Source organism: Misgurnus anguillicaudatus, chromosome 13 (genome assembly GCF_027580225.2).
Source record: "Misgurnus anguillicaudatus chromosome 13, ASM2758022v2, whole genome shotgun sequence".
NCBI lineage: Eukaryota > Metazoa > Chordata > Actinopteri > Cypriniformes > Cobitidae > Misgurnus > Misgurnus anguillicaudatus.
The window spans coordinates 24394483-24413599 of NC_073349.2; the positions used below are offsets into that span (position 1 = coordinate 24394483).

A 19117-nucleotide genomic window follows, 5' to 3' on the forward strand; every position below is an offset into this window, starting at 1 on the left:
GCTGCTACATTAAATGCTGAAAATGCATTTATTTTCACATAAACATTATTCTAGCAATAATCTTTTAAAGCACATGCATGTGAAAAAGGTTCTTTGTGAGCAACTGCAAGACATGTTTTACAACAGTCTCTTCTGTTGCCTTCCTCGTGCAAAGACAATGGATGTTTTTTTTAAAGATATACAGTAATCAAACGAAGCTGCGATTGGCAGAATAAGGTGTATGCCATATGGCAGTGATATGCATATGTGTGCTCTTGTAAGATATGTTAATGGAAGGAACACATGAGCATACACTAAAGAAAAACATACTAGTTAGCATCACTTTTCTACACATACACCTACATAAACACAATTCCTAGGCAAGTAATAATTAGCTTAATTATCATTTTTTAGCAAATTCAGAGCTGCAATAATGAAATTCACCCAACTATATAATCAACCGTTCAACACCTATCTGTACATACAAGCCTGTTACAGTATTAACATGCATTGAGGCAGAGTAGTATGCATTGACCTCTTTATACAGTTAATAATGAGATCTCTCGGGAGCCGGTTTACATTCACAACTGTCCATTTCAATTTCTTTCCGGCTGTTGAATAAAGCCTCGACCACCTTCTGTGTTAATTAGAAGAAGATATCCCTAACATCTGATTTTCATGAACAATGATGCCAATCATTAAAACCCAATAGAGATTAAACCACTGGTTCTCAAACTTTTTCTGCATGCGGCCCCCCTTGTATACAGTGCATTCCTTTGCGGCCCCTCCCAAAGAAAATTTATGACAAAAACAGTTCTAAAATGTAACTTTTTAATTTAACAAAACATATTAAATTATACAAAGTAGTGATGTTGGTTAGTAGGCTTATTATTTTTTTTTAATTACACAAAATTTATGATAAATTAATGTATTTTATAAAATGACATAAAACTGGGGCTCCCCTGGCACTGTCTCGCGTCCCCCCTGGGGGCCCCGGACCCCAGTTTGAGAACCACTAGATTAAACACATTCGAAAGATAGAAGCTTTTAGCCAGCTCTTTTACCCTAACGGTGGGTTTTTTTCTTAGGATTTTCTCGAACCGCTGTTTTTTAGATGCAAAGGAACACAAAGGTAAAAGCAAGGTTTCAGTGTATAAAGAAGAGGTGGGGTATCAAAATAATGCATGTGGAACTATAAATATTCAAATTAATCTCCTCCTCCACTCTTTCGCCATGGACCATAGATTTATATGTAAATAGATGCTACATTTGGCAGTTTCAGACACACCCAGATCTCCTGTCACTAGGACGGTACCCTTTAAAACTGGTATGTACCATTTAGGTATAAATATGTATACTACAAAGGTGTATATAGGCGTCATTTTTTCTTATTGCTGCAAACAGACACACCGAAATGATTTTATGTGTGATGCATGGCCAAATCACTCAATAGGACTTTAAATAATCAAGAGTCCCGTATCCAAATGCAGACTTTATGCCTAAATTAATTACCATATTACATTTATTTGCAATCAGACCAATGACGTGAGACAATAGACATAAATTATTAATATTAGCCATCAGTGAACGGCAATGTCCAGAGTTTGTTTTGGCTGGAGGTTCATTCCGCCTCATTTCGTAAACTTGTTCATTAGATCAAACAATAGATCGTGTCAGCATAACATTAATAACACTAGTTGATCAATGTCCGAAGGTTGTTTGATGTGTTTCCTAACGGGTGTTTGTCTATTCTGTGAGTGTCGCTAAATGGAAATTATTATTTATAGTTCAATGATTGGTCAGCTGTTTGTTTGGGTGCTACAAATTGGATAATTTTTCATTCTAATGAAAAAAATCTACAGATGAACGTATATAGTGCACAGTCTCTGTCTTGAGAAAAATTTAACTTGGATTAATAGTGGCTAAACTTTTCTCAAAGACACATTTAAATTGGGTGTGTGTCGACTATGCTATCTTCATCCAAATGTCACTAACCCAAAAATGTTCTCCAAAAGACAATTATACACAATTCTCTTATTTACTTGATGAAAAATGTAGCAATGGTTAATTTGAGCTCAAGGAGAAATTAAATTGCTGGCTGCTTCTGCTATTACACAATGTCCTGGCAAAACAACAACAACTTTTATATAAACATGGATCTCAGGCTCTCATTTGGGGATTGATAAAAAAATCATGCAACTTCTTAAGAGACAGTTTATATCACTAAAGAGAGGAGTAATAATTGCTCTCAAAGACAAACTAAAGTACAATGAAATGTGTGGCTTTATTTGAGGCATTGATGTGATTTGTGCAAATTGAGTAAGACACTTTGGATTCTGAAGAGCATTTAATTGGTCAGAAAAATCAGACAATCTGAATTGCAGAATGATGTCATAAAAATCTTAATCTGTATTGGTGTAAATGAGAGAATTTTCAGTGCTTACATTCTACAGAATGCTGGGTTACTTGTCAGCTATCCAACGTCAGGTTGACGTCAAAATCCAACATCGGGCTAACGTCAAAATCCAACATCGGGCTGACGTCAAAACCCAACATCGAGCTGGAGCACAATCCAACATGAGTCTGACGTCAAAACCCAACGTCGGTCTGGCGTAAAAACCCAACGTCCTATTGACGTCACAATCTAACGTCGATCTAACGTCACAATCCAATGTCGGACTAACGTCAAAACCCATTGTCCTACTGACGTCAAAACACAAAGTCCATCTGACATCACAATCCAACGTTAGACTGATGTCAAAACCCAATGTCCATCTGACGTCAAAACCAGACGTCTGACTGACATCGCAATCCAGAGACGTTTTATATCACTTACGAAGGGGGAATAATTGCCCTCAAAGACAAACTGAAGTACAATGAAATGTGTGGCTTTGTTTGATGCATTAATGTGATTTGTGCAAATTGAGTGAGACACTTTGGATTCTGAAGAGCATTTGATTAGTCAGAAAAATCAGACAATCTGAAGTGCAGAATGATGCAAAATCCAACTTCGGTCTGACGTCAAAACCCGTTGTCGGACTTACGTCACATTCTGACGTCAGACTGACGTTAAAACCCGACTGACATCACAATCCAAGGTCGGGTTTTGACGTCCGCCCGACGTCGGATTTTGATGTCAGTCAGAAGTTGGGTTTTGACGTCAATCGGATTTTGAGGTAAGTCCGACATCGGATTGCAACGTCAGTCCGATGTCGGGTTTTGACATCAGACCGACTTAGGATTTTAACGTCAGTCAGAAGTTGGGTTTTGAAATCAGTCGGATTTCGAGGGCAGTCTGACGTCAGATTGTGACGTCAGTCCGACGTTGGATTGTGAAGTCAGTCTGACCTGACGTGGTTTTTGACGTTAGACCGACATTGGAATTTGATGTTAGTCAGAAGTTGGGTTTTGATGTCAGTCGGATTCTGACATCAGTCCGATGTCGGGTTTTGACATCAGACCGACGTTGGATTGTGAAGTCAGTCTGACCTGACGTGGTTTTTGACGTCAGACCGACATTGGAATTTGATGTTAGTCAGAAGTTGGGTTTTGATGTCAGTCGGATTCTGACATCAGTCCGATGTCGGGTTTTGACATCAGACCGACTTAGGATTTTAACGTCAGTCAGAAGTTGGGTTTTGAAATCAGTCGGATTTCGAGGGCAGTCTGACGTCAGATTGTGACGTCAGTCCGACGTTGGATTGTGAAGTCAGTCTGACCTGATGTGGTTTTTGACGTCAGACCGACATTGGATTTTGATGTTAGTCAGAAGTTGGGTTTTGACGTCAGTCGGATTCTGACATCAGTCCGATGTCGGGTTTTGACATCAGACCGATTTAGGATTTTAACGTCAGTCAGAAGTTGGGTTTTGAAATCAGTCGGATTTCGAGGGCAGTCCGACGTCAGATTGTGACGTCAGTCCGACTCCGGATTGTGAAGTCAGTCTGACCTGACGTGGTTTTTGACGTCAGACCGACATTGGATTTTGATGTTAGTCAGAAGTTGGGTTTTGACGTCAGTCGGATTCTGACATCAGTCCGACGTTGGATTGTGACATCAGTCCGATGTTGGATTGACTTCAAAACCCAACGCTGGTCTGACGTCAAAATGCAACCTCTGGCTGACGTCACAATAGCCTATGATGGGTTGTTTTAACAAATTGTTCAGTCAAATATAAACATTTCCTGAGCTAATTTAACCTAAATTAAAATTTTGAGTGTATTATTTTCTAAGTGTGAATTTTGTCATGAAGTAAGAGGCTGTACATTTTGAACGCTTATATTATTTGTCAATGTTTTGGAGCAAGCTACTGTTTATAGATATCCTAAGGTTAACATATCAATATTACACTTTAAAAAATGCTGCGTTGCGTTGCAATTTAACCTATGCTTGGTTGTTTAACCCGAGATGCTGGGTTGTTTTAACCCATTGTTGGGTCAAATATAAACATTTTCCGGGTTAATTTAACCCAGCATTTTTAAAGTGTAAAAGACAAAAAACTTTTCACACAAGGACTTTAAGCTTTAAATCCTATAAACATGCCATACTGCATTCACAAAATTGTGCGTTTCTGGTGTATGCTTGTGTAAAACGTGTAAAACGAAACCAACGTATTGCAGGGAATGTTACACAGAGAGAATTTACACACTTTCTAAATTCTCTTTGCTAAATGACAAACATCTACCTGTGATGCAGGGACAACATTAAGGAACATATTCACACACAAGGAGGGAATCTGGAGCAATTTAACTGCATCTCCAACCGCAACAAATTAAAGTCTGAAACAGCAGGATCTTTGTACTACTGCCGTGCCACAGACAAACTAAAAATAAGGTGTGTGTATGAGTGTGTAGGACCACAGGACGTCCAGGTAATAGGCTCATATATCTCCTCATGCATAAAGCAAAGCAGCGCTCCATGCCACTGGACCAGCAGTGCCTGCACCTGCCACACCTGAATACGGAAGCCAGTCCCCTCTCAAGAGATTCAGCCTGTGGAAAACTTAAATCTGGGCCTGAAGCTTAATGAACTCAATAGATTGATAGCAGATTTATGTTGACATCTAACACTGATAAAAATTGTCCCTATAGCTGTCCCTATTGAAAAAAATCCTAATTTACACATATGTATACATTTGGTAATAATATGTACCTCTGAGGTACTATTATGAACTCTGTAGGTACAACTCAGACAGCAGATGACTCCGGGCCGGATTTGCAGACTTTGGCTTGGATCCTGTCTGGAGTCGTCTGCAGTCTGGGAAACATGTACTTTTTCAAAGGGTACTGCCCCATTGATGCTAGAGACCATTTTTGGCCATTTTCTCTGACATGAAAAAGAAGACATTGGAACCCTGAGACGTTTGGGCTACATATTTATTTAATAATGCTTCATTGACACACAAGCGTTGTAAATAATGCACACAAAATATGTTTATAGTGTGAGCTTCTCAGAAATGATAAGAAAATGATTATGAGTTAATTTTCATAAAACAAATAGGATTACCAAGTTCATATTTCACTGAAAAAAATATTGAGTGTAGGATCACACTGGATAAAAGCGTAAGCTAATCAGTGGTTTTCAAACTGGGGGCCGCGAGATGTTGCCAGGGGGGCCCCAGTTTTATGACATTTTATGAAATACATTAATTTATAATGAATTCTGTGTAATTAAACCTAAAAAAATTGGCTACTAACCAAAAGCACTACTTTTTTGTATAATTTAATTTTTTTTAATTAAAATGTTGAATTTTATAACAGTTTTTTGTCACAAATTTTCTTTGGGGGGCCGCGAAGGAATGCACCGTACACAAGGGGGGCCGCACTCTGAAAATGTTTGGGAACCACTGAGCTAAATAAATGTAAATGCAATGTAAATTATCAAGAAAAAATTCATCTTAGTTGTACTCTAAAGATGTTTTTTTTTTTTGTGCAAAATTAATTTGATGACTGAATATGATTTACCCGTATTTCCATCATAATCCATTTTATAAGCCAAGCTCAATATCACCCATAACAAATCATTTCTAAAATGTGAAAGATGTATGATAAGTAAATATTATGCGATTTAGAGGTCACTCTAATCCCGGCTGTTGCTCCGTGGACGTATTGTATTGAGGAGATTGATGGGGGTGATGGTGATGATGATGATGATGATGGTGGTGATGATGGCCACGTCGATGATGACCATGGTGACCATGACGACGATGATGATGGCGATGTCTATGATGGTCCCCGATATCATGGCTTTCTTGGGAATGATTCTCATGCTGATGGTCATGTCCGTGACTATGGCAAAAGTGGGGATCAGCAGCTATATCACCTCTACGTTCAGGGTGCGCAATCTTCTTTAATTCAACCATCACCATTTCATCCTCAGTGATGCCTTCGCATACAGAGTTACAGAAGACATCCATATCTATGAAGACAACTGCTACACCACCAAACCCCTTCTGGAGCAACCATGACACCTGCACATTGTTAGGTAAGCAATTAAAATATAATTTCTTCATTGAACATCTTGTACTTATCTAAATAACAGTATAACTTTCCCACCTACCTGCTCGACAAGACTTGCTTCATATGAAATAGTTGTTAGGGTCATGAACTGCTCTCTGCTCTTTACTGCCTGACAGACCTGGAAGGATGAAAGTTTAAGTTGATCAGCTTATTCAGTCTGCCATCCCGACGAAGCTAATATTTAATGTCATATCTACCTGATTGGCCAAGTTTAAGCCCATGGCGCGGATGTGATATTTCTTTCCTTCCTCTGGATCTGTTTCATCATTGCTGGTAGAGCTCTTGTGGTGATGCTTTCTATGTGATCTTTGCAGAAAAGCAGGCATGGCTAGATTCAGCTTTTTTAAGTCAACCTGCTGATCTTGCCATTGTTGGACTGTTCTGTTCTATAAAGCAACACAACACAAGACCTGTTTAGTATACATACTTTGTATTATTAAAGATAATCTCTCTTGTGAAGTCAACACAGAAGTGACTTAAACTGCAATTCATCGACTGGCCACTAGAGACCCTCCATAGGACACTTTATACATATTTTTTACAGTCTATGGTTATGACATATTGTACTCAGTTCAACTCACAATGTTTACTCCATCTTTTTCCAGCTGAACAGGCAGAAGGGATATGAAGTCCACAACTCTTTTGGAACAAAAAACACACAAAAACTATAACAAAGCAGTAACAAAGATAATAAAAAAAAAAATAATAAAAAAAAAATACCTTACAAAAATTATGAATACAAAAAACATAAAAATTGTCAAGATATGTACCTCAGCTGGGGCAGTACCCTAAAGGCCTATTAGGTACAGATATGTATACATTTGGTACCAATATGTACATTTGAGACGCTAATATCTATTTTTGGGTACTAATAAACACTCTCTGATACCAATATGTAATCTTGAGGTGCTAATATGTATCTTTGGGGTACTAATAAACACTCTCTGGTACCAATATGTAATCTTGAGGTGCTAATATGTATCTTTAGGGTACTAATAAGCACTCTCTGGTACTAATATGCAGTTTTGGTGTGCTTATATGTATCTTTGGGGTACTAATAAGCACTCTCTGGTACCAATTTGTACTTTTGAGGTGCTTATATGTATCTTTGAGGTACTAATAAACACTCTCTGGTACCAATATGCCGTTTGGGGTGCTTATATGTATCTTTGGGATACTAATAAACATTATCTGGTACCAATATGTACTTTTGAGGTGCTTATATGTATCTTTGGGGTACTAATAAACACTCTCTGGTACCAATATGCAGTTTTGAGGTGCTTATATGTATTTTTGGGGTACTAATAAACACTCTCTGGTACCAATATGTACTTTTGAGGTGCTTATATGTATCTTTGGGATCCTAATAAACATTATCTGGTACCAATATGTACTTTTGAGGTGCTTATATGTATCTTTGGGATACTAATAAACACTCTCTGGTACCAATATGTAATCTTGAGGCGCCAATATGTATCTTTAGGGTACTAATAAGCACTCTCTGGTACTAATATGCAGTTTTGGGGTGCTTACATGTATCTTTAGGGTACTAATAAGCACTCTCTGGTACCAATATGCAGTTTTGAGGTGCTTATATGTATCTTTGGGGTACAAATAAACACTCTCTGGTACCAATATGCCGTTTTGGGTGCTTATATGTATCTTTGGGGTACTAATAAACACTCTCTGGTACCAATATGTAATCTTGAGGTGCTAATATGTATCTTTAGGGTACTAATAAGCACTCTCTGGTGCCAATATGCAGTTTTGGGGTGCTTATATGTATCTTTGGGGTACTAATAAACACTCTCTGGTACCAATATGTAATCTTGAGGTGCTAATCTTTAGGGTACTAATAAGCACTCTCTGGTACCAATATGTAATCTTGAGGTGCTAATATGTATCTTTGGGGTACTAATAAACACTCTCTGGTACCAAAATGCCGTTTGGGGTGCTTATATGTATCTTTGGGGTACTAATAAACACTCTCTTGTACCAATATGCCGTTTGGGGTGCTTACATGTATCTTTGGGGTACTAATAAGCACTCTCTGGTACTAATATGCAGTTTTGAGGTGCTTATATGTATCTTTGGGGTACTAATAAGCACTCTCTGGTACTAATATGCCGTTTTGAGGTGCTTATATGTATCTTTGGGGTACTAATAAACAGTGGTGGACAGTAACGAAGTAAATGTAATTCGTTACTGTACTTAAGTAGTTTTTTCGCGTATCTGTACTTTACTCAAGTACTTTTATTTTGGGAGACTTTTACTTTTACTTTACTACATTTTAAAGTCAAATATCTTACTTTTTACTCCACTACATTTTAAAAAATCGGTCGTTCCTTTTTATTTATCAGTGTATAAAAAACGTAACTGGGCAAACTAAAGCTGCACAAAAAAACTAAGATGCACACGTGATGCGTCAAACCACCAATCAGGGTACAGCATGCACTTCGTTTTTGAACTTGTTTTGGTTGCCGCGCTGTTTCACGTAAGCTATGCGAGTCACGCGAGTGCAGCAGCCAGCCAATGCATCGTTTGGAGAATGAAACTGCATTCAAAAACAACGGAGGAGATAACTGACCCGTCACAACAACAATGGCCTTATTTACGCGCGTTTTTTTAAGTCCCTGAATAAAAGAACGAGTCCTTCGTGTCTTCTCTGCCTGCCTTGAAACGGTGCTATTTCGTTTTAAAAGAATACTCTTTCAAATCTAAGGAAACGCGTAGAGGTAAGCCATTTTTATTCTGGTTATATTTTTTAAATGAGCAATCTTAACAGTAGCTTGCAGAAAACTGTTAATTGTTTTGCTAAAATATATACGACGTTATCATGAATGAACTTTAAGCTATGCAGGCTGAAGCTATTTTTAGCCGTGTAGTTAGCTGTTTCACTTAAGTTCATTGTATTTGAAGCTCAGTGCTCTGTTATTTTGAAATGACAATTAATCACTATCAACACTGTTGTAAAATATAAATGACATTTTGACTAGCCATGCAGTGTATGATGCTTAAACAGGCAGGTGGATTGGAGTGCTCCCTATTAACTGAAATTGTTATTAATATTTTCAAAAGTTTTGCTTCCAAAATATATAAATACATTTAATTATGTATTACAATATACATATGACATGCTAAAGCACATGAAACGTTTCTGAAATTATATTCTGTAAGGCTTGTTTTATTTGTCAAAGAAAGGGAGACTGATTTCTAGATAACGTTATGTATTTAATGTTTTGAAAACTATTGTGAACCTGTGCTTAAGTCAAGTTGTTATTACACTTAAACTGTTAAATTATTTAACAAATAAATCTTGAAATGAGACTTACTGCTCTCAAATCCTGTTATTTCATTTGATGCTAAAGGAAATTTTTTGTTTTTAAGGTTTTAGGCTTATGATAATTTTAATAGACATCAGTGTCTGATTTATTAATGTCCTTCTATTAATTGATTGGTTAGCCAAGAGAGTTATTTCACATAATTTGAGTTTTGTGACAAAAATGATACGGCCATAATAAATCACAGTACTTTTGTACTTAAGTACATTTTGAGGCAGTTACTTTTGTACTTTTACTCAAGTAAAAATTTTAAGCAAGTACTTCTACTTTTACTTGAGTAATATTTTAACCTGGGTATCTTTACTTTTACTCAAGTACACGATTTGTGTAATTCGTCCACCACTGCTAATAAACACTCTCTGGTACCAATATGCCGTTTGAGGTGCTTATATGTATCTTTGGGGTACTAATAAGCACTCTCTGGTACCAATATGCAGTTTTGTGGTGCTTATATGTATCTTTGGGGAAATAATAAACACTCTCTGGTACCAATATGCAGTTTTGGGGTGCTTATATGTATCTTTGGGGTACTAATAAACATTCTCTGGTACCAATATGTAATTTTGTGGTGCTTATATATCTTTGGGGTACTAATAAACACTCTCTGGTACCAATATGCCGTTTGGGGTGCTTATATGTATCTTCGGGGTACTAATAAACACTCTCTGGTACCAAAATGCCGTTTGGGGTGCTTATATGTATCTTTGGGGTACTAATAAGCACTCTCTGGTACCAATATGCACTTTTGGGGTGCTTATATGTATCTTTGGGGTACTAATAAACACTCTCTTGTACCAATATGCAGTTTTGGGTGCTTATATGTATCTTTAGGGTACTAATAAGCACTATCTGGTACCAATATGTACTTTTGAGCTGCTAATATGTATCTTTGGGGTACTAATAAGCACTCTCTGGTACCAATATGTACTTTTGAGCTGCTAATATGTATATTTGGGGTACTAATAAGCACTGTCTGGTACCAATGTGTACTTTTGAGGTGCCGATATGCATCGTTGGGGCACCAATAAGCACTTGATGGTACTGATGTGTGCTTTTGAGGCGCCAATATGCATCGTTGGGGTACCAATAAGCACTCGATGGTACCGATGTGTACTTTTGAGGTACCGATATGCATCGTTGGGGTACCAATTCGATGGTACCAATGTGTACTTTTGAGATACCAATATGCATTGTTGGGGCATCAATAAGCACTCGATGGTACCAATATGCACTTTTGAGGCGCCGATATGCATCGTTGGGGTACCAATAAGCACTCGATGGTACCAATGTGCACTTTTGAGGCGCCGATATGGATCGCTGCGGTACCAATAAGCACTTGATGGTACCAATGTGCACTTTTTAGGTGCCGATATGCATAGCTGGGGTACCAATAAGCACTCAATAGTACCAATGTGTACTCTTGAGGTGCCAATATGCATCGCTGGGGTACCAATAAGCACTCGCAGGGATGGGCAGTATTTCAAATACATGTATTTAAAATACGTATTTCAAATACAAAATAGTATTTTGTATTTTGTATTTTAAAGCCTTTGAAAAAAACGAAATGTAATTTGTATTTAAATACATTTAAGATGAGTATTTTTGTATTTTTAAAATACTCAAAATACTTTGAGCCAGTCAACCAGTAAGGGTGCTGTTTTCATGCATCAACTAGTTCAGACCAGACACCAGAGTTCAGGTAAGCAAATATATCTGTGCAGCTTTTAGTGGGCAATAATTGAAATGTTGGAGTGAGAAAAAAGCAATGGCGATGGAATTATTGGGTGTGATGTGATTTGTGTTATTATAACTGTCGCGAAAGGAAATTCAAATTCACACTTGCACGTTGGCAGGCAGTTGCACGCTACAGTTGCACTTGCACATTGCACGACTGAGACAGAGTGTGGAACGCTGACAAATATGCCTACACTTTTGACTTAAAGGAAAACGACCATTTTTTATATTTTACTATGTTTTTACCTCAACTTAGACAAATTAATACATTACTATCTTTTTTCAGTGCATGGAGAAAGAGCACATAGTTTGCAGCATTTCGACCTCGGCACGCAGTAACATTTTCACAGGAGTCATGATGTTACGACGCCAGAGGTCAAAGTGCTGCAAACTAAGTGCTCTTCCGCCATATAATATAGTTCTCATTTTTTATTCACTTAAAATCACGTTTTATTTTGTGCCACCATACTTACCCGTGTAACTACTCATGTAACAGTCTTTGAATGGGGTAAACATGGAAGTGTTTGGTGGCTTCTATAAATTCTTCTCTGTTTAGATCCTAAGGAATAAATGGGACTTGGCTAAATGCTAACACATTCATGACATGCTGTGCAAAGATGAAGTGCACATATTGGAAAAAGATAGGCATATATTCATTCATCTAAGTTGAGGTAAGAACATAGTAAAACATTGAAAAACTGTGGTGTTTTCCTTTAAAGGCCCTTTCACACGTGACACGGCAAGTGGTGGAATCAGCACACAGTTGCTGATTTCTTTTTAGCTTTGTGCAGTTGAAGCCTTGTTTACACTTTTGCAATTCGCATGGCTCTACTCTACGGCGTGAACCTGCTGAACCTGCGGGCTCCTCAGTAAACCTACAAGACTTTTATGCTTGACGTGCTCTCCGTTGCATAGTTCTGTAAATGACAGATGGCGACTCATGAGTAATTGTTCTCAAAACCATCAAAAAGCAGCGATGAGAGAAAGAAGTTTGCCGAATAATTTCAATACTTCAAACACTTGTCTCGTGAGAAGTAAATATCTGGATTTCTTCACATATAAACTGTTTAGGTTGTGGGTCGACGACACATGAAAAAGTTTTTATGTTTTTATAAAACATCACTTTACTTGAAGGGGTGTTCATAAGGCTGACATGACACGTGTCATGAATATGAAGGAGATTTTATGGACGTTTATGACAACTGCCATTAAGTGTCATTTGTTCAATTATGTCATTTTTATTGCAAATATGACATTGTTTGAAATGCCTTTGTAATGACAACTTGACATTAACAAATACATTATAACTGACCACTTTTAACCAGTGATACAAATTGAATTAGTCATTAAAATGTCATTTAGTGTTAATACTCTGTTAAATAGTTTTTATAACAGCATCATGAATATTCTTCAGTTCATAATGTTTATTTGACCGAGTATAAATAATATTTGATATAGTATTAACACTTAATGACATTTAAATCACAGTTTAATGTAATGTTAATCTACAAAGCTAGGTAGTTTCTTAAGTTTGATAATGATTGTTTATGATTTATAACAAGTTGTGTTGTATTGGTTTATGTGTCAAGTTGTCAAAGATATCTCAAACAATGTCATCTTTGCATTAAAAATTACATAATTGAGTAAATGACACTTATGCACACCCTTTCAAGTAAAGTGTTACCAAGTTTTTTTGTAGTTTTTTATTTCCTACAGGGCAGGGGAAATCAAGAGGTACGTAAAATAAATTCAGGCATTCAGAAATAGACCCAGATAGATTTCAGCCTAATAGGGATACTTGCACTGAATCACCAATTTCACATGTATTTTGTGTATTTTCAAAATACAAAATACTGTATTTGTATTTAAATACATTTTTCCTCACAGTATTTTGTATTTGTATTTAAATACATTTTTCGACACAGTATTTTGTATTTGTATTTGAAATACATTTCCATGTATTTATACCCATCTCTGAGCACTCGATAGTACCAATGTGTACTCTTGAGGCGCCAATATGCATCTTTAGAGTACCAATAAGCACTCGATTTGGGTACCAATAAGCACTCAATGGTACCAATATGTACTCTTGAGGCGCTAATATGCATCTTTGGGATACTAATAACCACTCTTTGGAACAAATTTGTACTTCTGAGGTGCTAATATGTATAATTGGGGTACTTATAAGCACCCTTTGGTACCAATATGTACCTTTGAGATGTACTATGTATCTTTGGGGTACTAATAAGCACTCTTTGGTACCAATACAGTATGTACTTTTAAGGTGCTAATATGACCGCTCTGAGGTGCACGGCTGTACTGTTTGAAAGAGTACTGCTCCAGTGACAGCTGGGGTACATATTTTGATCATTTTCTGACATGTGTGGTTACTATGGATAAGGGATGTCACTGCAGTAAAACCTAGTTTTGCAAATGATTCACACACATTTGTACTACATTTTCTTAACATTATGCAGAATGATTTTATGTAGAAGCACAAATATACCAAAATACACCATGGTTACTAAAAAAAAACATTTTCAAAAGGGTACTGGTAGCTAACTCAGAGGAACATATGTATACAGTGACAAGAGGATGTTTTACTGACAGTGTATATTCATTTAAACCAACAATTGGGTTTTTGTCTACTGGTTAACATAATAACTTACTTTGAAAGTTCCTGCATATCAAATCCACAAAGACACAGGGACACAGAAAGTAGCAGAGTCGGATCACTAGATGAACGTGCTTCCTCCTCAAACGCTCCTCGTAGTTTCTCCAGACAAAACAGAAGTTTTCATATATTTGCTGTTTGTTAGATACATTTTAAAGGTACTTTGCCTAAAATAATAATCCTTGCCTCCAGAAAACTCGTGTAGTTGTTCCTAGATTCATCAGAAATGGGACCGTTCACCCAAGTCAAGTCCAGGCCATCAAAACGTTTCTCCTTCAAGTATCTCACTGAAGTGTGAATGAAGTTCTCAACGCTGTTCTCATTACTGAACATCAACGCCAATCTAAACATCAGCAGCAGCAGCACATTAGTTAGTCATCACTGTTCCCAGAACTGTGAATACACCGTGAAACATGTTTTTCATCATTATGCATGCATTTGTTTTTACCGACTAAACTGTCATTTTTTAATTAAAGGCGGGGTGCATGATTTTTGAAAAACACTTTGGAATCGGGCTGACTATCAAAACACACTTGCAGCCAATCAGCTGTAAGGGGCGTGTCTACTAACCAACATTGTGGCCTGCGTTTGTGTGGAGTGGGTCTATCAAAAGAAGGTCCAGATTCTGTGTTTGTTTAGGTGATTTTAAATGTCAACATTGGCTTCAGAGATCATGCACCCCGCCTTTAAGTTTCAATTTGAATTTAACAAATATATTTTATATTATACAATGATATTTAGTTCGAATTCGAATTTAGTTGCATTGTTTTTAGTACCTTGGTTCGTCGACCTCCAATCCAAGCAGAATCTTCTTTTGGGTTGGGTTTCTGAGGAAAATATTTCTATTAATACCCCATATATTATTTGACTTAGATGCACAAAAGACAAAAGTGTTGTTAAAGTAACACAAACCTCCTCCTCTTCATCATCTCAAAAGTATAAGACTCACACTCCGACAAGCTTTGGATGTCGAACCCTTCGTCGGTCCAGGCCGAAGGGACAACAATGTGAGTGCACAGACCATTACTTGTGCGAGGTGTTAAAACATCGAGATAGCAGGTTACCCTGTGGTCCTTCTGTGCACCTGAGACTAAAGTGAACCACAGTCCTGTATTATTATTATTATTATTATGTCCTTAGCAATAGCATGAAGTTGCACTTTCAGTTAATGCTTGTTCTGCCTTTCTCAAGTGCTGGGTAATCTAGCGGCGAGAGTGCTTGTACTGCACGACACCATTGGAAATGCAATGTTCTCCTGAATGGAGTTCTGAAGGACATAATAAAATGGACTTACCCACTACAATCACCAGACAAAGGAAGACGAGAGCTGTTAAAAGAATATGGTATATGATTATTAACTTGACGGATTGATATTTAATATTGCATGGAAAAGTTTTTAGATACACAGTCTGTTTTGGTTTGTATAAAGTTTGAGGTGTAAATGCACTCTAGTTTCACAAACCAAATTAACAAACCACATCCTGATTCGTGAAAGATCTGCTACAGAACATTTCTCTGTTCTGTTCTGTTGTGAATATGATATTTGTTATTTCATACAACATGACTCGGCAAGACAGCTTAATGATATTGCGTTAGCGACGCAAAAGGTCATGGGTTTGAACCCAGGGAACACACATAGGCAACTGATAAAAATGTGTCCCTTGTAAGTCACTTTGGATAAAAACATCTGCCGAATGTGTAAATGTTATGTATATGTTTTGTGATATTACTGCTTAGTGTTAGCAGCACAAAAGGTTCTGGGTTCGAATCCCAGTGTGCACACATACAGAAAGATGTATAGCTTGAATGTTGTTTTGAATTAAAGCATCTGGCAAATGCAAAAATCTAATAGTTGTGATATACAGAATGTCATATTGTTGATATAAATGCAAGGCAAATTATTCATTCAATTTACTCAATTTTTTAAGATAAGTGGTTGCAATCAATTTATTTAAGCTAAATTTAAACAAAAGTTTTTTATTTGATTTGATTTTACTTTACTAATCTTTTTTTGTTTAAATGTATCTTAAATAAATTGATTGCAACTACTTACCTTAAAAAATTAAGTAAATTGAATGAATCATTTTTTTTCAGTGTAGATGCAGTACATTACAAACATTTCATGAATAACATTTCACATACATACAGTACATATCATAAGTGGGCAACAAGTGGCGTCTTCTGTTATACAGTACTGTGCAAAAGTCCTAGGCCACCATCATCAGCTTGTTGTTTTAGCAAAGTTTTAATGTCCATCCATATTTATTGTTCACTCTTTTTATTAGGATACAAGCAGAAAATACAGGAAATATGTACACAAAATTAAAAACAAAACAATTTTCAGAACTAAATGTCTTCTTCAGGCATCAGTCAGTATTTAGTGTGACCTCTCTTGGCACGAAATACATCTTGAGCTTTTTTTAGGAGACGGAAGTCCTGAAGTCATTCAATTAGAATTAAAAAATTAGGATTTAATTTAATTTAGGTTTAAGAGATCCTGCAGCTGCCTGCTATTGTTCAAGTGTAAGGGGAGTTTATTCTAAATACTTGACACTTCAGCTTTACTTTTATACTGTTTTTACTACTACATACACATTTCCTGTATTTTCTGATTGTATTTTAATAAAGAGACTGAGAAATAATTAAATATGATCACTATACAATTGCAAAAACACTAATCTAATGGTAGCATGGTGGCCTAAGACGTTTGCACAGTACTGTAAATATGTAAACATGCAGCAAGTGACGTAGTAAAGTAAATGCAAAAATCAAACTGGTCCACTTTGTGTCAAATAAACGTAATGTATAATACACAACAAAACTGTATTCTTACCTCTGTTGAGCTGCATTGCTCCACTGTACTGTTCATCCACTCCTGGTCAAAATGTATGTGTTGGCTGATAAAAGCAGAATGCATGTTATAAACATACAGATACCACTTCCTGTGCTAACATTTGGTTTAGGCTGATTATTCACTACTACAACTGGTTCTGCAAATGTGAGTTTCTGACACCTACGATAAACCCACATCCTGATAAGAGCAGTGTTGTTGCTTTATAACCCTTTTGAACGTGCTCAAATAGCCTACTAGTAACATAAGCTTTATCTATTAGGTTTTAGAGACAACAAGACACATTGCACATAATAAATAATATAAAGCTGAATAATGAAATGAGCATTATAACATTAACAGTAATTGCAAAAACTTTGTTGATGTCATGTGAATTATCTGCCACTAGAGGGACTATTACCCATTCATCAGATATATTTTAGTGTTATTAATATTTTTAATTAACTTTTATTTTATGTTTTTAGTTTCCATGCTAATTTAGGTTTTATTTTTAGTAAATTTTGACATTTTATTAGTTTTTTTATTTGATTTTGGATTTACAGGCATGTTCATCCACAGTTGTCACCCTTTACATAAAACAAAAATGGACACTTGCTATTTGCTTTTTAAACATTATTGAAGGATCTATTCTGGGCTCTTATTTGCTGATTTGTTGTTTTTATTTGGTCAAAGTCATACATTTACAAACAAATAAAATTTAATTTTTGTTTATTTAATAAGAAATAGACTAATATGTTTGCACAATTGTATTTTTTCTGCTAATTTCAGACATTTAAGCATGTATGCCTTTAGATCAAAGCATTTCAAAAATGTTAAACATTTTACTTTAAATGACCTTAAACATTTGGTACTATTGTTAACACACATTAGTAATTATAATATACTCAAATACAGAAATGTGATCTACAAACAGAAAATCTACTAGCTAGACTAAACCTGAATGTCTAAACTATACGATTAATCGAATACAAAATAAAAGTTTGTGTTTGCATAATATATTTGTGTGTGTATTGTGTGTAATTGTTATGTATATATAAATACACAAATACATACATTTAAGAAAAATGTTACTTATGTATTTTATATATAATATAAAAATGTAAAAACTAAATAAATAAAAACAAACTTTTATTTTGTATGCGATTAATCACAATTAATCTTTTGACAGCGCTATTTATAATTAGTTTACACATGATGACATGTTTCTATTTAAAGTACACTATAAAAAATACATTGTCAACTTGGTTTTGAAAGTCAATTCAACCTACTATTTTAAGTTTTGGCTTATGATAAGTAGACATAACTTATAAAAACAAGTTTGCATTTTTAACTTAATCTGTTAAGTTAAATGAACATACAAATATATTGATATGATATCATTTTTACAGTGTACTTACATCTGGCAAATTTTAGTGCTGGCATCCATAACATTATGGACGAATGAAACCTTATGTGTTAAAGAGGCTTTCTCTCTCCAGATTAATTTGCTCTAATCGGATTAAAGAGTACGTCATCATCTGATTTAGAGAGCAGGTCCACCTGACTTTATATTCATTCATGATTACACAATTTTAATAAAGGATTAGGAATATTAATATTATAATAACGAAAGAGTGCAATTATACCTCAGGTCTAAAAAGTGATTTAATTAGCCCATAAAATCCACAGATATAGCAATAATCGGGCAGATTGTTATTACGATGATGTTTAAATCCACATTTGTACATGTACATAGAAACAACAAAATATGTGAATAAGTTGTTTTAGGATTGAGTAAAGGTGCATTGTGTAACTTTTAGAAAGATATTTTGACAAAAAAATGCAATATAATAGGCTACTGTGGACTAAGCCATTGGTTGCAATTCACAATCTTACCGCCAGATGCCGCTAAAACTCTAAACACAACACCTTTAAATGAAGTTGGAGTTAAAGAAGATAGTAGATTACTCCCCTCTGCATATGTGAGAGATGGAAGTACACTATTGAAGTATTGAAGGGATAGTTCACCCAAAAATGAAAA

General features: G+C 35.9%; 1 protein-coding gene across 2 annotated transcripts; it reads right to left on the reverse strand.

The window, feature by feature from the left end:
- Positions 1–5336: 5336 nt before the first annotated feature.
- Positions 5337–18538, reverse strand: LOC129430968 (chitotriosidase-1). Of its 2 annotated transcripts, XM_055188619.2 has the most exons (11): positions 18495–18538; positions 17080–17143; positions 15541–15573; positions 15159–15336; positions 15023–15073; positions 14433–14589; positions 14242–14348; positions 7079–7136; positions 6695–6883; positions 6538–6615; positions 5337–6448 (listed from the first exon to the last, which is right to left on the reverse strand). In XM_055188619.2, the coding sequence occupies exons 2-11, from the start codon at positions 17093–17095 to the stop codon at positions 6053–6055; spliced, it is 1263 nt and encodes a 420-aa protein (XP_055044594.2). In that variant the 5' UTR covers positions 17096–17143; positions 18495–18538; the 3' UTR covers positions 5337–6052. The 2 variants fall into 2 exon arrangements, with proteins under 2 accessions (XP_055044594.2, XP_055044593.2); XM_055188618.2 differs by lacking the exon at positions 18495–18538 and having other exon boundaries at positions 17080–17201.
- Between the last annotated feature and the right edge of the window lie 579 nt (positions 18539–19117).